Here is a 26,929-nt window from a genome sequence, read left to right on the forward strand (position 1 = left end):
AGGAAGGTTACTGCTCCCTCACGCACCATCTCCATGCTCCCTGCGGCGACCGGCTCTAATGTTTCCTGCGCGGCTTAGCAAAGGGCTGACAAATGCCAGGTGCCAGGGTGAAATGTCTAGTCGTCATGGCGACCTGGCGCCTGGAATTTGTCGAGCCCTCTGTGTGTGTATGTATGTCCCTGGCCCCTTATGTGCCCCCCCTAAATTTGAAAGGGTCTTTGTCAAGCTAACTAAAAATCAGGACTGTCCAGACGAAATCAGGACTGTCCAGACGAAATCGGGACGCTTGGGATGGATTCAACAATGCAGAGCACCTGTTTTGCAAAGACTTGGGAAACATACTGCCAATTAAAAAAATGCATAATTAAATGTTTTAGTTTGAGATATATTTATTAAATTGTGATTTTAATGGAGGGATAGTTGTGTAGTGTTGTTTTAGTACATATTCCCTCCTAAATCACCACTGGGAGGCGCACGCGCGGAGCGCTGGGGAGCCGCGCATGCGCATCGCTAGGTACTTAAAGAGGGGGGAATCCTCCCCTACCATGTAGATAAGGAACTAGCTATGTAAGCTCCTCCCACTTAGTACGTTAGCAACAAGCCCCGCCCATCCTGTCAGAGTGGAGTCGGTTAGTTTGTTTACATTCCATGTGCTGGCCCCCTGTCAGTCTCAGGCTGTGATTGGTCCAGTGATCTGGAGGTGCGGTGTGATTGGCTGAGTGAGCGGGAGGCGGTCTGTGATTGGCTGATCGGCAGGGGGTCTGTGATTGGTTGAGTGAGCTGGAGGCGGTCTGTGATTGGCTGAGTGAGCGGCAGGCAGTCTGTGATTGGCTGAGTGAGCGGCAGGCGGTCTGTGATTGGCTAGCAGTGTGTTTGTGGGTGTAGCCGGCAGGGAGCGCTCAGTCAGTCTGTCAGTCAGTATGTCCGCGCTCGGTTTGTCTCTCTGGGCTCCGGTTCTCGTGCTCGCGCTGGCCCATGGCTGCCTGGCCGCCGGTCTCCCTCCGCGGAATGACACGGCCCGCGTGGCCCGCTATGTGATCCATCAGTGTGACTGGGGGGCGCTGGCCACCATCTCCTCCCACAGCCCGGTCACCGGACAGCCCTTCAACAACGTGTTCTCCGTGAGCGACGGGAGCCGCCGGGCCGGCACCGGAACACCCTACTTCTACCTCACCACCATGGAGATCTCCGTGCAGGACCTGCAGGTACTGTACCCCTAAATATACTGACTGCACCCCCAAATATACTGTGTGTACCCCCCAATAAATAATACCATGGAGATCTCCGTGCAGGACCTGCAGGTACTGTACCCCTAAATATATACTGACTGCACCCCCAAATATACTGTGTGTACCCCCAAATAATACCATGGAGATCTCCGTGCAGGACCTGCAGGTCAGTGTGTACCCCCTAATATATATATTGTGTGTACCCCAATATATACTGACTGCACCCCCAAATAATACCATGGAGATCTCCGTGCAGGACCTGCAGGTCAGTGTGTACCCCCCAATATATATACTGTGTGTACCCCAATATATACTGACTGCACCCCCAAATAATACCACGGAGATCTCCGTGCAGGACCTGTAGGTCAGTGTGTACCCCCCAAATATACAGAATGTACCCCAATATATACTGACTGCACCCCCAAATAATACCACAGAGATCTCCGTGCAGGACCTGCAGGTCAGTGTGTACCCCCCAAATATACAGAATGTACCCCAATATATACTGACTGCACCCCCAAATAATACCATGGAGATCTCCGTGCAGGACCTGCAGGTCAGTGTGTACCCCCCAATATATACTGAATGTACCCCAATATATACTGACTGCACCCCCAAATAATACCATGGAGATCTCCGTGCAGGACCTGCAGGTCAGTGTGTACCCCCCAAATATACTGAATGTAACCCAATAAATACTGACTGCATCCCCAAATAATACAATTTTGTTCCTGGAGATCTTTAGGGAATGCTTGGTAGGTAAGTACATGTTTTAATCTGTACACTTGATGACCATTTGGCCAGCACAGAGTATAGATTATGTTTACACCTACCAGAATTTGAGGTCTGTGACTGTTCATCTGCATGAAACTAAAGGCGATTTAATTTTCTTTTTTTTTTAACTTTAGTGGTCCTTTAGTAAAATGCACATAGTACCTATTGACATAGAAACATAGAATGTGACGACAGATGAGAACCATTCGGCCCATCTAGCCTGACCAATTTTCTAAATACTTTCATTAGTCCCTGGCCTTATCCTATAGTTAGGATAGCCTTATGTCTATCCCACGCATGCTTAAACTCCTTTACTGTGTTAACCTCTACCACTTCAGCTGGAAGGCTATTCCATGCATCCACTACCCTCTCAGTAAAGTAATACTTCCTGATATTATTTTTAAACCTTTGCCCCTAAGGGTGATAACTGCTCCCAGTTTATTTTGGGATATGGAAACGGTCCCGATTTGTAATGGGATTCTCTTAGTACTGTATGATGGAAGAATCCCATGTTTACATTAAGATAGTCAGGCCTGTTGTCTTCCAGAGTTCACTTACAGCTTTTGCTCTGTGAAGAGTCACTGTGAATCATCAGTTCCTACATTTACAGTGTGTCAGCGTGATGGCCGAAAACTGTGTTGTCTAAAGATAACACAACAGATGCCACAGATATTGCTGGATACGCACATTTTCTTTCTCACTTCTCTTTTTTTATGGTTTTTTTTCCGCGTGTATAATGATGTTTAAACATTATTCTTGAGCCTGACTTCTCTAATTCTTAGTAAAAACCATACAACTATCACACAATGTATATACACTGAGGGTATTAATTAACAGGCTGCTCCCCAAAATGTGAATTGTCAGGAAGATAATTTGTAATATTAGGCTGAATTAACCGAATTGAAATCAAAGGTGACTTAAACAAACGTTTCTAGTCCCGCTATTATGTCCTAAAATGTGAAATTCACTTATAATGCATGCTTAATGCCAATATGTAGCCAATATGCCTGTGTGTTTGTGTGTGTGTGTGTTATTTTGAAACCACAATACCTGTCAGCAGATGGGATGGTTTCCCTTTACATCCATTGATGCTCAGGTAGCCTAGGCTGGCAAAGCTTGATGTGAAATGTATCCAGAAAAGCAAAATACAGACCTCGGAGGTAGAACAATTAAACCTGGTTTAAAACACAAGTGAGCACCTTTCAGATTTACACAATGTAGGGCAGTATGCCACGCCGATACTCCGAGCTGCACGAGTAGCTACCACTATTACCCCCCTTTAATTTAGCGATATCTCAACTGATAGAAACTAACCATAATACCCCCTCCTCCACCCTGATTTTTTTTTTTTTCTTCTTTCCATTCCCTCCTTTATATTCCTTCTCCCTCTTTGCTCTGTCCTGAGTTTGGTTGCTAAATACTTATTGCAAATTCTAACCGTGTGCTTGAATTTCTTAATATGGCTCTACTTTGGGCTGTTCTAATATTTGCATACTATACCACCAATGATAAGGTGATTTCAATGAAAAATTTACACGTTTTACCTGCAATTTGTGAGATGGCTGATCCTTCTGGTCTGCAGTATCTTGAATCTGTACAGTGTGAATTGTTTGACTACATAATTGTTTGATTCTTTTAATAAAGATTGTCATAAATTGCCATACGTGAAAACCTAATAAAATGTTTAACCTGATTTGTGTTTTTAAAAAAAGTTTAGTCAATCAGTAAATAACTCGTGTAATATATGCAGATGGTCATTTGCTTTTGTGATGTTAGAAACAAAATTCAAGAGAGGCCCAATTCCATTTCATATGTTGTCATATTGGTGCTGGGCCATTATATCAGTTTAAAGAAACACTATGGGTAAGTCCCTATCCCACACATACTAGGCCCACCCCTGATGGCTTGAAATGGATTCACACACCTGAATCCAGTGCTGAGGTCCTCTCCTCCTCCTCCAACATCACAACGACAGAGGACCTAATGTGCATGCACGGCCAACGCATTAAATCAATGCTTCCTATGGGGACTTTGAAGATGCTGGATGTCCATAAGCAAAGTATTTCCCAGATACATAGCCAGTTCCTACTTTATTTTTCATAGAAATACTGCAAAATGCATGCATTGTGTTTTTGTGTGTGAAAAATATACTGGCTGCAATTACATTTATTAAAACTCACAGCTGTATCTTGCCAGATTCCAAAGTATTTCCCAGAAATGTTGCCAAGAAAATGCACAGATCCATCTGTTAGAAATATGCTTGGATTGTGAATTTATTTTCTTCCAAATACTGATGGATTCAGTAGGATACTAGACAGCCACTAGAGGGTACTTCCAGGTTTATAGCACACATTTTGTGTGCTATAGCGTCGCTGGACGTCCTTACGCTATGTGAGGACCTCCTGCGTCGCTGGAATCCTATGGGGAGGTCTAATGCAGCGCATGCGCATTAGGTTTCACCGGCCACAAATGCCAATAGGTCTCCCCTGCCGGATGACGTTGGCGGGGGAGGAGCGTGGGCAGACCATGAACCAGCGCCGAGGGACATCGGCGCTGGATACAGGTAAGTCACTGAAGGGGTTTTAACCCCTTCAGCAACCTGGGATGGAGGATGGGGGATGGGAGGGAGAGGGGAGCTGCAGTGCCGGGAAAACGGTTTGTTTTCCTGGCACTGGAGAGTCCCTTTAAAAAATAAAAAAAAGACGAAAGGAAACCCAACTAGCTTCAACAAGAGTTTTTATTCCCTTTTCGAACAATATGATGTGGAGAAGCTAATCACCTTCATAGTATTACTTTGTGCTTTATCTCACAATGTAACTTTTTCCCTATGTACGTTTTGGCCTTTTAATTCTTTTAAGGTGTTTTTTTTTTTTTTTTTTCATTCAAATCGTATTTAATCATGGTTTAGATTTTTTTATACATAAAACTGGAGAAAACCATTCTTGGAGGACATGAACTTTTTTTTTTTTATATCATTTCATAATAATCAAAATTTTAGCCATAAACTCCTACCCAATGAGTCTAGTTTAGTTTTTGTCTTCGTACAAATTTAGCATATGACATTTTGTGTTACCAGCCATGCACTGCAACAACCTCATTCCTGTTACACTTGTTATTAATTTTATTTCTCCTTCCAGGTAAACCCAAATGCATCCTTCACTGCGTCCTTGGCTCAGACTCCTTACTGCAAAAAGGAGGGCTTCGACCCCCAGAGTCCCCTCTGTGCACACGTTATACTGTTTGGCAGCATTCAGCAGGTGAGGTCTAATATCTTCCTTGATACTTCCTTTGTCACCAGCACACTTTCTATGTATACTGTGCAGCACAACATATTTGGCTACATTTAGCTGCATTGGATTACACGCCAAGCCATATACCCACCCATAGTGGTTTGAAAAGCTGCTACCACCATGTTCATGATCCAGTAACTGGCTTCTGAAACATGGATAGATTGTGTGCTGGACCTTTCTGTCTGGGGGAAAAAAGTTGTTTAGTTTGCTGGGGTCCGATTTATACCTTTGACAGGTGATATTGATGTTAAAAGGGGAGTCTAAGTGCCAAAACCACTTCAGCTTAAAAAGTAGTTTTAGTATATAGATCGTGTCCCTGCAGTCTCAATACTAATTTCTCTTTTTAACATTTTTATTTCTGCAGCTCCTAGCCAAGCGACGCTGTAGGTCCTCACATAGCGTGAGGACGTCCAGAGACGATATAGCACACTTTTCGTGTGCTATAATCACGGAAGTGCCCTTTAGTGGCTGTCTAGTAGAGAGCCACTAGAGGAGGAGTTAACCCTGCAAGGTAAATATTGCAGTTTATAAAAACTGCAATAATTACACTTGCAGGGTTAAGGGTAGTGGGAGTTGGCACCCAGACCACTCCAATGAGCAGAAGTGGTCTGGGTGCCTGGAGTGTCCCTTTAAGCTCTTATGCTTATTAATTGCCTGTCAGTGCCTACTGCAGACCTGCACAACTTGGCAGTAGGTAGGGGCCCAAATAAATATAGACTAAATGTCTTCTGCCCAAAGTTTTTTAGCGCCTCACTACTTTCCAAGCAAATGTAAATATATAAATATACACACACTTTTATATGCAATTATATATATATATATATACACACACACACACACACACACACACACACACACACACACACACTTTTAGATGCAATTATTTTTATATATATATATATATATATATATATATATATATACACACACACACACTTTTAGATGCAATTATTTTTATATATATATATACACACACACACTTTTAGATGCAATTATTTTTTTATATATATATATACATACACACTGACAGACATACAGTATCTCACAAAAGTGAGATACTCCCTCACATTTTTGTAAATATTTTATTCTAACTTTTCCTGTGACAACACTGAAGGAATGACACTCTGCTACAATATAAAGTAGTGAGTGTACAGCCTGTATAACAGTGTAATTTGCTGTCCCCTCAAAATAACAACACACAGCCATTAATGTCTAAATCATTGGCAACTCACAGACACAGAGATAATAAATAAATATATATATATATTCACACACACACACACTACCCTGATGTCTAGTCTGCAGTCTGAGGATGTTGGGAGTTAGGGGCTGGCTCTTGCAACCTGCTCCCCCTCCTCTCATGCCTTCTCCTCTAGCTCCTGTCTCTGGTAGGAAGTGACTCGCAGCACTCCCGGGCTGCCGATAGGCAAGGGCCCGGTCATGCTGTTTAAAGCTCATGGCGCTCGACCAGGCCCCTGCTGATCAAGGCCCATCAACGGGCCGGATATTTTGCATGCCTGGCCTACTGTGTGAATTTAAAGTTCACAAACAAAGCTTCGCAGGAAGAAACCAGAATCAGAGAATCACATGTTTGGACTTATTTTCAGTATTGTAACAAACCTCCTGTACTCAGAGTGGTACGTTCGTCTGGACTCTCCCCAATTACCACAAGGTTCGTGTGATTAAGCCGTTCGTTCTGTCGCATACCCAAACATCAGTCGAGAGTAGATGAAGGGTACAATTCCAAGTGCCCTGCTTATATACACAGACTCACAGCAAAAACATAGCTAAACCCGCCCAGGTGTCTGTGTCTGGGAGATAAGTGAGTTTGATTTGCTTCAACTAATCTCCCAGGCATTAGAGGTACAATGCACAAAACATAAAACACCACAAAACACACACAATATTAATAGGAACCCCGACAAGTATTATATCACCGGATAGCCTGGATCGGAGCGCCTAAGTTGTCCAAATAGTGGTCAGATCCCGATAGTACAGACAAATTGCCACCGAGGTAAAGTTTTGACCAACCACACATGTGGCGGCTTTCCAAACTAGCCTATGGGAGATCCTGCATGAAATGAAACAAATGGTTCCTCTGATTCGTAGCTGAGCGAATGTTCAGGCATGTCTTTTTACTGGACAGCGCTCTCCTGGCTTGTCTGGGAAAGAATTAGGCGACGGTACAAAGTTACTGGGATTCTCGGGTTAAGGTATCCATCCATGAGTTCCATGCACTTGACGACCTCATACCGCTGCCTGCGTTCGGGAGACAAAATGGCCACCATTTGCCAGAACACGTGCGTTCAGTTATACGAATGATGGCCACACAGAGAAAACACTTGAGTTTTTTTTTAAAAGATAACGAGCTTGGGGAGGGGGGATCGGTGTTTGGTGGATAAAAGTACCAGAACCAAGGGTAAAAACTTGGGCTCAGGGAAAATGAAAATAGTTTCAGGGCAGTTTGTCACAAGCATCATATTACAAATGTACTCACTTCTCTGAATTAGTGCTTTGCTAAAATGAAGTTGATCAGTTAAGCTGCAGAGCATGCTTGAAAAACCAATAAAGGCATATTTTTATTTTAACTGCCTTGTGTTCAAGTGCACGAAAAAAATACACATTTGTAAGCTACACCTTCCCTGTGAGTGCTTTTGGTACTTTGTTTGTCTTCACTTGTGGATATGTAGTGATCAAAATGCAGAGATATACTAACTTTTCTTTTCGCAGCTGCTCTAGACTGATAGGTCTGTACTGTGCCTGCCTGAGTATCATGGGAGCTGTAATCTACAGAATGCTGAAAGGTCCTCTCCTAGTCATTCTACATTGAATAGTTACCACGTTTTGTTTAACTACAGATGTAGGCATCGGGTAAAGACATTAGCTCAGCAGCATTGTTCTTTATTGTAAAAGCACTGTGTAACATTCTTCTAATGCATCCTTTATACCCAGGTGACTGGCACTGAGATAGACACCGCAAAGCTGGCACTGTTCACTAGGCACCCCGAAATGGCCAGCTGGCCCCGCGATCACAACTGGTTCTTTGCCAAACTAAACATCATGAACATCTGGCTGCTGGATTATTTTGGCGGCATCAAAACTGTGACTCCAGAAGAATATTACAAAGCTGAGCCTTAGCAGGTACCTTATTGTTTTTTTATTTTTTCCTTCACTTTAAATACTTTTTTTATTTTTTATTTTTATTTATTAGAAATGTCCGAAATCCTTTACAGATAATTTGTCAATCATAGAATAATGTACAGATAATTTTAAAACCTTTGCAATGAAAGACCACTGTGTTTTTTAAATTGAACAGTTGACCCACCACTTGTCTATTCATCACAACTGAGGGAGGAAAAATTACCCCCTATATTCATTATGATTATGTTTCAGTTTGGGAGTCTGAGGAGTAGACAGGACAAAAATTTGTGAGTCACAAAATAAGTAAACTAAACTTAAAAAACAAGAACCTACAAATCCTAATTGTCGCTTTTCCCCAACACCCCTGAAAGGTGAAAGATGGGTAACTGTGATCTAGCAGGTTCCTTATTTAAAGTCTGACATTTCCAGCAAGGATGTATATTTGTGCTCGGAATTTATCTAATACGTAATGGAATGTAGAAGGAGAAGCAAAGTTGGTTGAGGTGTGCCGAAACCAACGTACGAGTAGGCCTGTAAAAGAGGGCAAAAAAGGATTCAAAGAAAACACACTTTATTGCAAGTTTATACGGCTTGTGTACTGAAAGCTAGTAAGGAGCTTTTACTCTGATTGAGGTATATATGTAACTAAGCTGAGGATTACCTGTGGCCCCATCACCTAGTGATGTGGACTGGGGTGTAAGAGTTTGGAACCGCTGATGCAGTGCTTCTGCGAAAAGAGAGACCAGCGAAGGAAGCCATGATGTAGCTTACCTTAATGGAATGTTTAGACATGAAGTAATGCATTAGTACTGATAGTGTGTGGCTGACCTTGGATATGTAAAATAGGAAGCTTGGGATACGTAAAACGGAGTGACAGCATAGGAGGTATAAATAAGATGCTTGATATGTAGGTTTAGAGGAAAAGGCAAAAAGTACAATAGTTTAAAAAAAGTCTTAAATCAAGCAAACTCTACTTGTGACATGGAACAATATACAAAGCCCTGGCGTGAGTGATAGAGTAGTCGTGAAACTGCGTGAAGCGTGCGTATCTGTATGAGGTGTAACTGTGTGCTTAGTCCAAGATTATCTCATGAAAAGGTTGTATCCTGGATGGTATGTAGTAGGTCGTAGGGGGAGACCTTAAACTGAGCATGAAAGAGCTTCAGCGGCTGTGTTGTGGACACCAGGAATGTAAAAGCAGACTAATAAGAGCTTAGAGGTTGCTGCCATCCAAGTCAGCCTGTGAAAATAGCCAAAAAATGGTTAGCGAGGATGGCCGCCCGAACGTAGGCCAGGTGCCATAGTGAAGGGTGAATAGATAGTAGATTAAAGACGTTGGATAAGTCCATCTTGCTCAACCAAGCCTTACTACTTGCTAAGTGATAGCTTGTATGGCATGATCGATTTGCGTAGTGCAGTGAGAACTCCATAGCGGGAATGAGGGAGTTTGATGCTGGGAATGGATGTAGAGTGCGGTGCGGAAGAGGTCCATGATCAGACGTATTATAGGGTATAGTCAATTTCTACATCGATGGGAATGGTACGCCAAGATGAGAAGTGTGATCGTGAACCCAGCGGATGACTGCTGTGGACAGAAGGTGGTCCACTGTAAGAGGGGCAATGGGTGCAGATAATAGGTTAGGGCATACGAGTGTACCTGTGGGAATGGCGATAAGGCCCGTGTGAACCCCTGTGAGAAACCCAGCACCAGAATCTATCAGATGCCTAGCTGGGTGTAATTGCAGCTAGTATATTAGGAAAACAATGTTAACATTAGTTGGGCGTATCTTACGTGACAGATGGGCTGCGTATGTGGACTAGGTGTAGGTTCTGGGGCAGATGTGCAAAACCCTGCAAGTAGTGAAATAGCATACCCCAGGATTAAAGACCTAGTGTACCCGAGCCTTCTCCAGAAATGAAATGGTCAGCCCAGCTTGTCCCTCTGGCCGCCTCCCTGACTAGTGCGTGGGTTGAAGGGGTGGTGATTGCGAGAGGCAATGATAAACAGAGGAATGGAAAGCTTGTTAAGTCGTGGGTGTCACTCTTTGGAGTACTGAAATGTCGCCACAAATATAACCTTTGTACTGAAGGGAGTCTTGTGAAGTTAAGTAGTGATGTTAGTTTAACGTCCTTTCCATCGAGAATTACTTTCTGCATGGAAATTGGAACAGGGTGGGCCGGTGAGACGTATGGAGTAGTGATAGTGGGTGGTGGGGGACGGGGAGGGACATGAGGGGTAAGCCAGACTGTATGACCGAGATCGCCAGGTGAGTGCCTGCCGGGTTTAACAAGACACCTGGTATGGCTATAGCCAATTCCATTTATCAGCCTGTTAATCATTTGGAGGCTGGCCAGGATAGCGACTGGGGTCTCCTGATTGGAATCTGAGGAGTAAGCTGACGGCCCTTGTGAGCTAGAGCCGGGCCTGGGAACATTGGGCTGAGCCGTTGTGAGCCAGTGTAGTTCTGCCTTACTGGCAGTGGCTGGGGAGGGGATACCCCTGTGTCAGAGTTATGCTGATATTTTTTGGAATGTACCAGAATCCTAGGTAACTGAGGGTGGAAGGGGTGAGGGATTCCTATGGAGACCCTGGCCAGACTGGCGTGCTGTGTATTTCGTCCAACAGCAGACCGATTATAGGGATGGATACTTGTGACGTTCTGAAAAAGAAATAATGATTTGGATAAGTAATGTGTCTTAGAGGTATGGATGAGACCTTCGGAGAACTGGCCTGCTAGCTAGTGCCGAAGCAAAGAATTTAACTAGTACCAAGTGACAGGTGAGGCCCTGCTAGTGCCAAGTGGTGGAGAGGGGTTCTACCTATGATTTGGGCCGAGGGGATTTTGTGGCCACTTGAACGTGGTGGCAGGATGTCGGCCTCTCGGTGACCGTAAGAGATTCAAAACGTGGCCGTGACATGGGAAGCCCTTACTGTAGCCCTAAAGAAGGGCGAGCGAGGTGGCTAACTATGACTTGGTCGTGGGGCTGAACCTCCGTGTTGAATTGGGGTGTAGACCTCGCGGGACCGTACTATTACTTAGGATAGCGAAGGCCAGCGCCTAACCCTCAATGCCAGTTCTCTAGCCTAATGGGGCTTGTCTCTTAGAATGGTGTGATGTAACGTATGTAGATACTTAACCTTGAGTGTTTGTCCTCTTTATTTGGGCAACGCGCAGGAAGATTACAATATATTCTTGCGTCTGCAGGGAAACGGGCTTGGTCTGGGAAACCTTAGGGGGGAAAAGATGCTAAATGGGCCTGAGGCGTACCACTGGTATAATGAGTGTAAAAATGTTGAACGTATGAGAAGGTGTGTATCAGAGATACTGTAACTTACGAACGTGGGTAAGCTGAGGGACCTGAACGTTGGTCCGTAAATTAGAGACAAGCCCCTGGGTTCCCATAAATGTGAATTTTTTTGAATGATACGAAGGCAAAGTGAGGCCTTAAGAAGAAACGTAAACGTAGTGAGTAAGATTACCAATACCTGATACTGCAATGCAGGGAATCAGGTAGCCTGTAGGTTGTCGATGGCGTAGGACTTGGTGGCAATGACACAGGTCTAAGTAATGATATGTAGAAATAAATGACAAACATGTACCGTTAAATATAGTAGTAATATGGTGGATTATGATTAAGATATTGTTGTTGACATTTTGTGAGGAATCTTAGCCCAGGTACGTTTTGAAGTGTAGAGCCCACTTTGGGAGGTTGTATGAGGCCGTAGAGGCTGAATGAGTACTCAAGGGAAAACGTAAAAATAGTAAACCTTCTTACCTGTTACCAAAATGCAGGATACTACTGGGATACAGCTTCTTGAAGGCTGATTGGAGGAAAGTGGAAGTGTATTATATACGGAAATTATAAAAGAGTCAAACTGTGCCTTAAGAAGATTACCCTGTGAAAAATAGATGTCCCACAATTATGTGACCATGGACAGAAATCTTTTTAAAAACACATATATTTCACCCATTGGTGACTTTAAGGGCCATATAATAAACTTAACATCATATAGGCAAAATTTTATATGTGAGTGCTTGGTATAAGTAAAGAGACATAACTAGATCTTTATAGTAGTTTAGTAAATTTAAAACACTGTAGCCCCTTTCGTTCAGTTAACCGAATGAACAAGAGTACTATAATAGAAAGAACTCCCACATTCGGTAAATGGAACACACGAAAGGATTTAAACGAAAGCCAAGTGAATAATCAGCTGCAGGCTGTAACGTGTAAATAAACGAAACGTTACATGAAAAAGCCGCTTGAACGTGTACGGCTGAACGAACGTACGAAAGAACAGACAAACATAGGGTAAGTGTGCACGTACGGTACATAGAATTAAATGAAAGCGTGTGTATTCCATGTTCGGCTGTTAGCCGCACGAACGCGGAAGTACACGAACAGCGTAACAGCCCGAATGTGGCCAACGCTATTTCCCAGGTTATGCTTACGTGGACGTGTCGGTCTCGTGACCGGAAGCCGGGTAGCGAGTAGGGAAGTCGGGTAGAAGCTAGTGGACGGGCACGGAAGATGGAGGTAGGAGCTGCTGGCGACGGACTGTTTACTGGAGACTGACTTTGGCGGGAACAACGGACTGGAAGTGCTGGTTGCTATGGTGAAGACAAACAGCTTGCACAACAAAGGTAAGTAGGGGGGGTAGGGTTTAAATAGGATCATAACTCCTCCCACAAATTCAGGCTAAATGGTGTGTGTATATGTATGTATGTATATAAACATATACATACATACATACATACATACACACCTCGGTTAACATAATTTTCGGTTTACAAATGTAAATCCATTGAAAATAATGCCTCGGTTTACCAAAACATGTTCGCAATACAAAGCAAGTTTCCCCAGGATGCATTGCACCTGGAAGGTTTATAGCACCGCCCCCTGCATGCTGGAGCCTGTGGGTAGCACGTGGTGTCGAGTGTGGAGGTGTTGGAGCGGCTTTTGCATCAAATTTTGGAGCCATTCTGGAAATTGTTTGCAGTTGTTTTGGGACTTTTTGGTGCATTTCTCGAGCTGAGCTTCATCGATTGCATGTTTTTTATTGTGTGTTCTGCATTGTGGATTGGTTTTGATGCCAGCTCATTTTGACTTTTTTTTCTGACCTCCAGAACGGATTAATTGGTTTTCAATGCATTCCTATGGGAAACCGTGTTTCGGTTTACAAACTTTAAGAAACGTCCCAGAGAACGCATTAAATTCGTAAACAGAGGTCCCACTGTATACATGTGAGAGCTATAAAAACAGGTCTAGTCGCTGTGTTTTCTTTCTTTTTTTTTTTTTTTTTTTTTTAAAAACCTTACATCTAAGGACACTGTATCCTATTGGATAACGATGGGCATATTTGTAAACCATGCTCCAATGGTCTCTTATATTTGATGGTTATTGCATCACCATGTTGACATTTTGAAAATTGTTTGGTTGTACACACTCTAGTCACTGATTATCTGAACTATCCAATCAGGCGCATCTTAAAAATTCTATTCTGTCTGCAGTCCAGAAATAACCCCAGCTGATTCAAAGTAGGATACAGAAGGACCCCCCTCTGCAATTCAATTTTCTGTCATTGAAATGTTCCGATTCAGATTTAGCCTAGTCTTTGGTTATTTTCTTATATTTACGTTTCAGTGTGTGGGTAAAGAAATCTAATTTAGACAAGTTTAGATTTCTACAGCCTGATACAGTTTTCTATTAGCTTGCCTGAGATTGTATTTCTTGGATCCCCTTTTGTGGTAGAGAACTTGATTGACTGAGTATTTTACGGCAACTGAACTCCCACAAAGTCTCTGACTCCCTGTAGATGGGAATCTTGAGGCTAGCGTGAAAGGAACAAGCTGGTTGTGAGCCTGATTCCACCAGAAGGTGTGTAGCAATTCTAAATCATAAGGCTGGGTACCTGCAGGGTTTTGGTCTGTAGCACTTTAAGAATATTTCACAAGGACTTTGTACATGCAAGAATCATCTCTACATTTTAAACCGTCTATTTCTAACTCTCCAATTTTATATTGTCTGCTCTCTTTTCAACAGATTTCGGAGCCCCTGATTTCATCCAGCATTTTGACTGCTTTATGAACAAACAGAAAATCATATCTTGCCGAGGGGTTTAAATTGTTAAGAAATATTTAACCAGGGAATAGAGGTTTCTAGAATTGAGTAAAAGCCATCAATATATATTACAGTATTGCCAGTGCTGAAAAATGCACTCAAATCAGGCACACCTTACCAAGGATAGCTGTGTTATTTTCAGAAGTTTGTAAACCATTGTAAAGTGCTGCGGAATTTGCTGACGCTATATAAATAATAACATAATAATGATTACAAAATGTTATGGGAAGTAATACAAGCTTTTGAAATAGCTTTTTAGATTATGCCTTTTCTATGTAAATTAGAGTGATCATAATGTATTATCTGCTCTCACTGGTGTATATAATGATCTATGTTCACAATAATATAAAGGCAGGACTGGATACACAGTATTAGGGAGGGAGGGGGGGGTGGGGCGCATTTATTATGACAAAAACTTATGATATTAAGTTGCCTTTCTGAATACTACCTGTGTGCTCACTATTGTGGATTGATACAATTTTTGGGTGAGCTCTCTCTTTCTGTTTGCACTTTGTCACAGAAGGTCTGAAATGAGAGGTTTGGTTTCTTTGTAAGCTTTAAAAGAAAATGATGAATGTGATTATAAACGTCTTGTCTGACCATGGGGAACTCTATGATCCTGGTTTGTCTCAGATTTTATTGTAGAACTAACAAATTGGGGATCTGTTTAGTAGACGAGATTAATATGAAATTCATGTAATTCACAATTATAAATATCTGCCATTGAAATTCAACGAATAATCAAATCAGATGGAGAAAATGCGTCTGTCATGTGATTCCAGACATGTTTGATTTGGTCATTTGTTGAATGAACAAACGGCTGACTTGTCTGAATGCCCAAGTAAAGAACATGGAGCCATGGAAGTTCTAGTCGCTGCCTTTACAATGAAATTGTAAACTATACTACTAGCTAACTCTTTCAGATCAGTTCTGGCACTAAAAGGGATAAGAGAAGTGCCTTTATGTGTTAATGATCTACATATTCATTAAAAAATAAAAAAAATAAAAATTATTTAAATTACCTGTAAAATAAACTTTATTGAATGTAATAAGCAGAATCCAGCAATACAGATGTATATTCTATTTTTGTAAATGAGAAACTGAAATCACATTGTGATTGCTTGTGTTAGTATGAAATAAAGATATGATTGTTACTATGTTGTTGTGTCCTTTAATGAGCTTCATAAGTTTGTATGCAGCAAATTGAAAGAAGCCTAGTGTCTCTCTCTGGGTCTGATAGTATGGGCCCTGAGAGGGGGTATCTTTGTATAATTTGTGAATGTGGGAAAAGGCCTAATGAGTGAAAGCCTGGACATGCATTGCGGATTGGGAGAACATTTAACCCCTTCCCAACCAAAAATGTATTTGTAACACTGGGTACATAACAAGCATATCATCAATTTGTGTCTAGATTGCTGTTACATTTTACACAACTTTATATATTTTTTTGTTCATTCTATAAAATATTTGGGAAATGTAAAGCTTTAGAGTGACTATTCCCTTTCTTCCAATATTTAATACAGGGACTGAAATATTATTATTATAAAAGGAAAAAAATGGTCAAATAACCTACTTCTAGGTATTTGTAAGGACCCTGTAGGCATTTCTAGTTGTTCAGTGTATATTGACAACTTAATGTAAAAATAATTTCTGTATTTGAGCATAATGCTGACATGCAGTAAGTTCAGTTAAAACATAGATTTCTAAAATAAACCTATTTGAAAAGTTCAAGATGTGAGAGAACTCCCCTCTCTTCCCTGACTTTGGGAATTGTTTGTTATCCTCTAAAAAAAAAAACTTTGCAGGGCACGCAAGGAAAATAACTTTACATTAATAACTAGAATAAATTACATTTCCTGTGTCCAATAATTTGATACTTATTTTTTTATTACTTGATAAGTCTCATGTACACAGTATCTTATACTCTGTCAGCCGAAACTTCTGGTTCCGTCATCCTCTCCGCTTCCCGCCCGTTTGTGCAAACTCACGAACCGCCAAACAGTCGAACGATAAGGTAATCGGTGAAAATAGCCACGTTCGGGCTATTTCCGCCGTTTCGACACTTGCAGTTCATATTCTATATATTTCATGCGAACAAACAAACGAACGAATTTTCGTTGAATCATCCAAAATGTAATTTAGTGCAATTACTGTTCCTTTTGGTTAGGTTTAAGGGAAATCATTAGCACATAGCCCATTTTAATTCGGGCACTCACTGTTCTGGTAATTAACTAAGGGAATGTTAATATTCAAAGAATAATGCTAACTATATACCTGTTAAGAGGGGGGGCATTAGTTCATCATAACCATATATATTTATCTATATACTTATTAAGAAACCTAAACTGTGTGTAATTCCGTTAGTTTAAATGTCCTCCTTTTGTGCAAGAATGCCCTAATCTTTAAGTCTAACATGAATCACGTCCATACATACATTGTTGTCAGATGATTCAGACTAATTAGTTTGACCGTGCAATTGCCAATCTCTATTACATTTACGTAAGTTTCACATTGATGTTACCTATTATCTTCTGCTTAACTACAACCGTTAAGTAATTTAATTTAATCCGTATAATGGCATAATCTAATACGATTAATTAAGAGGTTAATATTATAGAGGTAACCTTAAATATATCTTTTCCTTTTTAAAACTACACCTTAATTTCAGGTTTTAGAACGGCATTCTACCATTTAGACAGTTGAACACTGGTTCATTATTGTCTCCTGTCTCTACCAGTTACAAATACATTTTCGTTCACGTTTTCAATCTACTGCCTCTACAAGGCCATGCATTTCCACGATTGGGTATTGGGGTACGGGGGCTTGATTTCCAGCCTTGCCTCGTCAGGCCACGGCTCCACTTGATAACTTGTCATACGTTTATTCGAAATCACTACCTGTTAACATTCAACCTGATTCTAACAACTTTGCTCATTTCACCCTTCCTAAATCCCCCTTACGGGATATATAGTAGCTACCCCGGGAATCTTCAGCACCCTCGGGGCCTAAGGATACTATACTATCAGCTATGTCTCTAAGAACTACACTTTGCTAAACATCATTCAGTTTCTCTCTCACCTCTTCTCTCTCCCAACCACAGTTCCCTTTCTCTTCTTTCTTCCTCCTTTCCCTCTCTTCTTTTCTCATTTTCTCCGACATAGGAATCTCAAGGTACTTTTACAAACCACAAATTGGGTGTTGCTCAATACTTTACATTACCTCCTCATCAAGCCCCCGTCTAGGGTCAGAGAACTGGCTATCTAGTTAGGAGCTGGCCTTAGTTGTACAACGTAGCTGGTCCCGCGAAGCCAACTCCCCAATCTCAACACAGAGATTTTCGCCCCTCAACCCAAATCTAGAGCCTCGCATTCACCCACCTATCAGGTTTATAGTCAGGGCCTCACCTGTCACGCCCACACGTTTTTGGATCTTTTACTGTCACTGAGAGGCCGCCACCACGCTAGTGGCTCGAGCCCCATGCCCCAATCATAGGTAGAGCACCTCACCAGCCGCTTGGCAACTAGCAGGGCCTCACCTGTCACGGTGTAGATAGCTTTTCGCTTCGGCACTAGTTAGCCAGCCAGTTCTACATAAACTCAACTGTGTTTTATTAATCCGTCATTATTGTCAGTATGTCCCAAGAAGCCAACATAGGAGAAGTACCATCCCTCCCTAGCGCAACCGTTAAGCCAACACCCCTACTAGGCTTGCTACCCTCAGCGAACCTCAATTACCATGCACGCCATGCTCTTTAAGATTCTGATCTATCCCCAGGATCCTAGTTGAATTGCAAAAAAAAAAAAAAAAAACTCACCAAGCTACTCACACGCATCCTGAGTTGTTTGGTACTAGCTCACAATGACATCTCAGTCGTATTAGAATCTAAACTACATTCTGGCATCTCTTCAGTCCGTTATTGATAGACTGTCTACATCAGTAAAATGCCAGTCCAATACATATAGACCCTCCTCCGTAAGTTCTGCACAACACTTACTCCCGCCATCTCACAGGGTAGGCCCCCTGCATCACTCCCCCTCACTATCTGAGTACTCAATCACTAATTTGTAGTATTTTATCACAAGAATATAGTTCTAGCGACTACAGATTACTTTACGTATGCGCCATATGCCTTGGGACTCATGTCAAAGCCATGTGCCCGTATAAGTTGAATCAATGTCATGTATACAGAGATAAATAAGAGTGGTCGTTCTACTTAATCTACTTAGGTCACATCCGTCCCCGCGCTTGATAGAATAATTACACACGGGTTCCACACTAGGTTGAGGTCACTCCCCGTAGGCACCTTAGATGCCCCAATCTCCTCAGCTAGGTACGTACCATATACTGTAGACCACCAGCAATACTTCTATAAACAACGCCTCACCATTGATCTGTCTGCTCCTCATTCGTCCACAATTCATACCTTAACTCCTTTATATTAGCCACATCATTCTCTCTACACTATGTCACAGCGGACACAAGTAATTGTGAGGGCGGGTAAACCACATGACAGCAAGAGTGTTTTCTCCAACACCTTCATGTTGCTAATCATCTCCTTATGGAATGTTCATGGGGGTAAGTGGTGTGTGGAGTGTTGCTTCGGGGAAATATTTGATGCACTAGCGGAGGTTCAATGCTGGCTACTCCACGATGATACATTATCTAGAAGATTTCTTAATAGTAGAATAGCAACGGCACTCATGCAAGAATAAAGTACACTATAGCACTGTTTCAACTCTAGGCATTCTTCTGACACGAGACAAACCACTGAACCACCACCGGACTCGATTTCATAGGTTTCATACGGAATTCCGATACCATGCAGTCAAATCTCTCTGAGGATAAGCCTGGGTTCTTGGAACTTCTCTGTGCGCATTATCCCTCTGGGGCGATCATTCAGTTACTGTTACGCTTATTACCAGGTCTGCCTGACGGAGGTATTGATACCAGATCCTCTGGCAGGGCATACCTGGTCATGGGGTAGGAATCGTTAGAACCCGGGTTGGGGTTTTCTATGTTCATCCTGCCAGGACCTGACCAATTCCTGTTCTCGTACAGGTGCAGCCGCTAATACTGGGTCGCAGCAATCTACAAAACTATTGATTGAGGATTGCTGGCCAAAAAGACTCGGTCTGCCATCTTTACCAAACACCGGTCTTAGTCGAATTTACCATATAAATGTCGACTGCATTCACATAAGAATCCTGGTCGGGTATGACAGTTAAAGATGGCAGTCTGCGACATAATTCACATGGGTCATTCATCTTCATTGACCACTATGAAGATACTTCATGGGTTGTCCTGTTTACCGGTCACTTTCAGTTCTTCCCCTATCGGGAATGCATCCCAGGCTACTCCAAATTGGCCACGGACACTTTTGCCCCATCGTTAATTGAGAATTCTTCGTTCCTCACCCAACTGCCAAAACACCTAACCCAAACTCCGCATTTCAACGTTCTAATCCGAACTAACCTGGCTATTGGCACACGGCAACGAGTTGTCACGAATAGCCTTATCCGCTAACACTAAGAGTACTTACAATAGACCCATGGCCATTTTTGAGGGTTCTCAGTTGAATACAACGTCCACAAGTGTACAATTCTAACAATGGTCTAATTTGCCGCATTTTGCCCCCTTCATCCAATTTTCAGACAAATCAAACTCTACCTATTCCCACATCCAGCCAGCGCCACGTTACAACAGCCATTTTCAAACCATACTCTGTTTCCTTTTAATGCTTACTCAATAAGGGTATCAAACTTATAAGTAATTGGTTCATCACCCCACAAATAACATATACCCTCTCGATGGGAATTCCAGGTGTCATCAGACTCACTAGACAGCATTCGAACCACACAAACCTGGTCATATACCTCTATGTATTTAACCTTCTATGGATTCCTGAGTCCTAGAAACTTCACGATTACAGCTAATCAGACAGAAGTACAGCCACTACCTCGCGTCACTCCGACATTCAAACCAGACAATTAAGTCACTTACTCTACTAGACAATTCCCTAACTACTTATAAAGTCGATTTCTACATGTAACTCTATGCATTAAATCAGGTTGGGACCCTGCCTCTTATTTAAGACATCCGTTCAGAATAAGGGCCGAATCAATCACATCCAGTAGCAGGACACCAGCACACATGATAAATTAGGTTCATTGGAAATCAGCTATATTATACAAGATACATTCTGTTACGGGAGAAGAGGTAAGGTAAGTGAATCTGATATTGTAATTATGTTGCTAATAAGTGTGTTTTCCTGCATTTCTTTTTGCCCTCTTTTGCTTTTTCAGATCAACTGCAAAAACAGAAACATACAAAAGGTTGCCCTTGGTGGACACAAATAATTTTTCTAAATGATTACTACATAATATAAATTTTGCTATGTATTTATTTCCGTTTGCAGACAGTGTTTACATTACAAAATCCTTATCTCCTGCTCGCCCTGCTAATTGCCTAATTGTGACTACTAGTTTCTAATATCACTGCCAGCAGCCTCCTGTGTGAGATTAATATTCTTACATAACGCTTCACAGGATGAAACAAGAATTAGGGACCTCTTGTTATGTATATTTTTTTTATAGGGTACCAAATCGTGCACTCTGTGTCCTCAGTGCTTCACCATAAGAAATATTTGATTGGACACAGCCCAGCATGCACAAGGAAGTTAATACTTTGCACAAAGGAGTGGGAACATTTAAACTTCAGAACTCACAGAAGAGGTAGGAATTTAATCAGGAATATGTTTTTTCTTTGAGCTGTCTTGTTCAAGTTAAATAAAATATGGCTTTTTAACCTAGCTCTTCCTTAATATATGGTTTAAGTTCTCGGATAGAGGACATTTGAACATCTCAGTAGTAGTGATGTCCCGAACGGTTCGCCTGCGAATAGTTCCTGGCGAACATAGCTTGTTCGCATTCGCCACGGATGGCGAACATATGCGATGTTCGGTCCGCCCCCTATTTGTCATCATTGAGTAAACTTTGACACTGTACCTCACAGTCAGCAGACACATTCCAGCCAATCAGCAGCAGACCCTCCCTCCCAGACCCTCCCACCTCCTAGACAGCATACAATTTAGATTAATTCTGAAGCTGCATTCTTTTTTTTTGTATAATTTATTGGGTTTTTTTTTAGACAGAAGTGTGTTATATTTGAGCATGCTAGGCTGAACTTGCGTATATCATGGCTAGTTGCACTGAGGGTATGAGTATATAGCAGTACATTGTTGTGAAAGATGGCTGTCATGTTTAGGGTGTAGTTTGCACGTTATCAACTGTGTATTTATATCAGCAGCTCCACCACTAGTTATAAATCAAGTGTGAGGTAATAACATAATACATGAACGGTTAAGGCAAAGGCATGTAAGGAACTACGACAATAAACTCTTTAGGAGGTGAAATAATGACATGTTTAAACGCTTGCTACTTTACGATTAGTTAATGTGCAGAGAGCAGTTCATGTGATCAAAGGCATGGTGTGGAGGATCGGCTATAGTGGGACATGCTTGGCAGGCTGCTGTTTACTGCTTGTGCTCATCCGATCCCTTCTAGGCGCCAGGTGCAGACCCTGGGAGTCCCTGATACCTGGAACAACAAAGGCAAGTCTCTGTCTGAGTGCCGGGTTCGCGGCTTGAGGTGGTGGAAGCTTGTTTTGTAGGGTGGTTGGATCTGTCCCGGTGGTGCTTCACGTCCGGTGCGGGATTGTGGTGGCTTAAGGTGGAAGCGAGTGCTTGACGTGGGGCAGGCTCTGCATTTCTGTTTGTGCCTCCGGTCCCGTCTTCGACGCCTTTTGCGTGGTGGATTTTAATGGGGACTGCTTTGCTTAGCTGTGGTGGAGCTTGTTGGGGCTTCCTGCTTGTTATTTGCTTCCAAAATTGATTAAAGAGTCTGTCCAGCTTAGACTCAATATCCTGCCATGCTTTGCTGGTACCAGGAGGACACGCGGCTCCGCCATATTGGGAGAGTCGCAGATGAGTATGTCAGCCTGGGCGGCTGTGCTCTGTGCGTCCATTAGCTCCAGACAGCCTCTCAGGGGTGGACCGGGATAACCCCCACCGGTCCAAGGGGGGGGGGGGGAGGGAGGGGGAAGGAGCTCCTGCCGGGAAGATCGGCCGCCTCTCCCGCCCAGTGAGCACCAGGTCACAGTTGCCACGCGGAGGTAAGTAAGACTCTGTTGAGTTGCTGACCGCTATTAAGCATGTCGGGTCGGTCAGGTAGGAGCAACATTGCTGGGTCATCCCCTTCTGGGGTGAAATTCGCTTGTTGATAGCTGCTTAAAGTGAGATATTGAGGGAGCTCACACGAAGTGCGTCTTTCCTCCATGACAGCTAGCCCCCCCCCCCCCCCCGGAAGCTGCATTCTTAGTGAGAGGAGGGACAGTGTAGCTGCTGCTGATTTAATAGGGAAATCGATAGCTAGGCTAGTGTATTCAGTGTCCACTACAGTCTTGAAGGACTCATCTGATCTCTGCTGTAAGGACAGCACCCCAAAAAGCCCTTTTTAGGGCTAGAACATCAGTCTGCTTTTTTTTTTCCCTGTGTAATCTAATTGCAGTTGCCTGCCTGCCTGCCAGCGTGTGTGTCAGGCTCACAGCGTATACTGTGCCCACTTGCCCAGTGCCACCACTCATATCTGTTGTCACAATAGTTTGCATTTAAAAAACAAACAAACTTTTTTCACTGTAATATAATAGCAGTCAGTTTTCTTCACACGTGTGCGTTTCAGGGCCTGCCAGGGCACAGTGTCACACCAGTGCAACTCATATCTGGTGTAACAGTAGTGTACATTAAAAAAAAAACTAGAAATTTGACTGTGAAATAATAGCAGTTAGTTTCCTTTACACGTGTGCGTTTCAGGGCCTGCCAGGGCACAGTGTCACACCAGTGCAACTCATATCTGGTGTCACAATAGCTTGCATTTAAAAAAAAAACTAAAACTTTTTTGACTGTAATATAATAGCAGTCAGTTTCCTTCACACGTGTGCGTTTCAGGGCCTGCCAGGGCACAGTGTCACACCAGTGCAACTCATATCTGGTGTAACAGTAGTGATGGTGTGTTAGATCTTTGATATTACTTACTATATTTTGGGTTAGAAGTGCACAATAAGTGTGCTCTCCTTAATACCTTTCCCTGGAAAGTTAGCACAAGGTATATTGAAAAGCACAGATAAATCACATGGATAAATAACTGGTTTGACCTTGCTAGCTGTGAAATCTTTAAATATAAGGTGGATACTTCATTGCTATTCAGTATGAAGCAGTATTAATTGAAACACTGCTTCTGTAAGTATGGTTATCGTGGAAACTTGGAAATACGGCCTACCCAGTGGCCCTTCTCTCTGTAATGGTTACCATGAACTAAAGGCTATTGGACATGTGCAATTCGTTTCATTCCGGATGTAAATTAGGACGAATTTCGGGCAATTAGGATGCTTCCGAAGTGCCGAATTTCGGAAGTGCCAAAGTGCTTCGGTTTTCTGAAAAGTGGTAAAACAAGAAGGAGGGAAAATTACTTGAATGATGAAATTAATCTTGACCAATAAGCTAATTCCTGACACTGGGAGCCCTATAGATGTGTAAGTGGTTGTGGTGGCAGTCCGGACACTGGGAGCCCTATAGATGTGTAAGTGGTTGTGGTGGCAGTCCGGACACTGGGAGCCCTATAGATGTGTAAGTGGTTGTGGTGGCAATCCTGGCACTGGGAGCCCTATAGATGTGTAAGTGGTTGTGGTGGCAGTCCGGTCACTGGGAGCTCTATAGATGTGTAAGTGGTTGTAGGAGTAAGGTTAGGGAGCCTACAGATGTTCAGAATTGCCAAATACTGGAAATTGAGTCAGGGATTATAAACCAGGAACACCAGGACAAGGAGTTAGTGCTTAGAAGAATCCAATAACTGAAAAGGGTGGCTAAGAATGACAGAGGTTTATGAAATCTGATCGGAATGAAAATGACACTGCCATAGTGATCCATCCACTCTCATATGCCTGGGTGTTTGACAAACATATATTAGTTTCATACGTGTTTATTTAGAATATTTGCACATGTGCGGAAACAGTCATACATCTATTAATATGTATTAATCCACTGAGATGGAATGGATTTGTGTATATTGTGAGTGATAGAGACAGACAGTGCAGGGGTTTAAAAGAAAGAGACTGCCAAACTGTGACGGGCAATACTTGGTAGGAATGTGAGACAAATTAGAATCTGTCTGGGAAATTAGATGGGTGAACAGAGTTAACATCAATAAAATACTAAAATCAGGTTGTGGAGCACAGCAATAATGTCAGTAACGTCTATCTATAAGTAGTATAATGCGCTCAACTAATGTCAATATTATGCCAAGGTCACATTATGAAGTAAAACAAAAACCAAAATACAGAAAGGTGTAGCGCTACATACAAGTCAAGGTCAAGATTAACAGTAGTGTTGGTATATTCTGACTACAAATTGCCTAAAAATGAAAATTAAACTCCCATAGTGTGAAACTGTTACATATTGCAAATCATATATATATGTAAGAATACCACTCACATTCTCCTGAGCTATCAACCAAGCTCAGGGATAATAGGCTCACAGGTCCGTAAAGGCGACCTTCCCCTTCTTCAAATTAGATAGTTTTGCACGATGTCAGCTAGGGCTTAAACAAAACATATTTTTGGTGCAATATTGTCTGAAACCAGCAGTCCAATATAAAGTAGTACTATAGTATACTCACAAAGATGGAGCCGCGTTTGTACAAAAGCTACTTACCCAGCTGAGGAAGCCAACAGAAGCTCGGCGAAACGCGTCCTGGGGACTCTACACATCACCTTTATGCCCTTATTCATATTATTGTATCGTTTGTATATTTCTATATATTTATTTTAATTTTGTTGTTTGTATTTGATTTTCTTATTGGCCATTAGAATTTTAACTTGAGATCATCTAATAAAAATATTTTTCAACATACACTTGGGCTATTGGTTCCTGCTAATAGGCGTGTAGTCCTGAACTACACAACGTGCTGTGACTGAGCCTATTTACGGCTCCATCTTTGTGAGTATAATATAGTACCACTTTATATTAGACTGCTGGTTTCAGACTATATTGCACCATATATATGTTTTGTTTAAGCCCTAGCTGACATTGTGCAAAACTATCTAATTTGAAGAAGGGGAAGGTCGCCTTTACGGACCTGTGAGATTTTTATCTCTGAGCTTGGTTGATAGCTCAGGAGAATGTGAGTGGTATTCTTACATATATATATGATTTGCAATATATAACAGTTTCACACTACGGGAGTTTAATTTCATTTTTAGGCAATTTGCAGTCAGAATATACCAACACTATAAAATACTATAAAATACTCCTTCTGCTTTTGGACGAATCTTGACTTGTATGTAGCGCTACACCTTTTTGTATTTTGGTTTATGTGGTTGGTGTATGTGGTTTTTCTGGTGTTACAGCAGCTATTGTATGAATATTGGTGTACAACACTGTAAATTCCTATTTTTTATTCAGCGCCAGTATATATTCTCCTTTTTTCACATTATGAAGTATCCACAAAAAATATCACGTGTACTTCCAAAGATATATTGAATTGAGTTTTATTTAAAAACAATATATGAATTAATATGAATGACAAAAGGCACACACATCACAAAAAAGGGTAGCTGCAGGGTTAGGGAGCCCTAAAGATGTTTCGAATTGCCGAAGTGGTGAACCGAACCGAAGTGACGAATTTTTTTAGTTACCCGAATTTCCGAACCGAAACCAAATTTTTTTGCCCATGCACATCCCTAAAGGTTATAGTACATGTCCTGCCGTATTTGGTATTCTTTAGCGTAAGAAAGTTATTTAAACTTATTATGCAATATATATCTTTTACTATAAGCATCTCGATTCCTGTGCTTAAAAGGACACTATATAGTCAGGAACGCTAACGTATTCCTGAACTCATAGTGGTCAACTAACTGTTTCGGTCCCTTGCCTCCCATTGAAAAGGTGATTTTACTTAAATTTTCTCCCACGCCACGCCAGTCTTGCTGCAGGTGGCTCTGCCAATCCAAAGCAATGGGAGGCTATTGCGCATGCATGGCAAAACGACTTGCTGCGCCAGTGCGCATCTCCTCATTTGTGTAACTGCACCTAGAGGTGTTACTAGGCAGTAATGTGAATACTACCTTTTCTCTGAAAAGCCTACAGGGACAGGCTCTAGCCACCAAAACAACTACATTAAACTGTAGTTGTTTTGGTGACTAAAGTGTAGGTGTCGTCAGATGTTCCACCTGTTGGAGGACTACAACTCCCTTGATGCTTTGTAAGCCTAAGTCTGTATACTTTACATAGTTGGTTACATGTTCACTGCTTTACATATATGTTTG

General features: G+C 42.0%; 1 protein-coding gene across 1 annotated transcript; it reads left to right on the forward strand.

Moving 5' to 3' along the window:
• Nucleotides 1-881: 881 nt before the first annotated feature.
• Nucleotides 882-14,722, forward strand: CREG1 (cellular repressor of E1A stimulated genes 1). Its single transcript, XM_063442086.1, has 4 exons — nt 882-1,205; nt 5,141-5,260; nt 8,246-8,434; nt 14,477-14,722. The coding sequence occupies exons 1-3, from the start codon at nt 921-923 to the stop codon at nt 8,429-8,431; spliced, it is 591 nt and encodes a 196-aa protein (XP_063298156.1). The 5' UTR covers nt 882-920; the 3' UTR covers nt 8,432-8,434; nt 14,477-14,722.
• Nucleotides 14,723-26,929: the final 12,207 nt, after the last annotated feature.

Source organism: Pelobates fuscus, chromosome 1 (assembly GCF_036172605.1).
Source record: "Pelobates fuscus isolate aPelFus1 chromosome 1, aPelFus1.pri, whole genome shotgun sequence".
Classification (NCBI taxonomy): domain Eukaryota; kingdom Metazoa; phylum Chordata; class Amphibia; order Anura; family Pelobatidae; genus Pelobates; species Pelobates fuscus.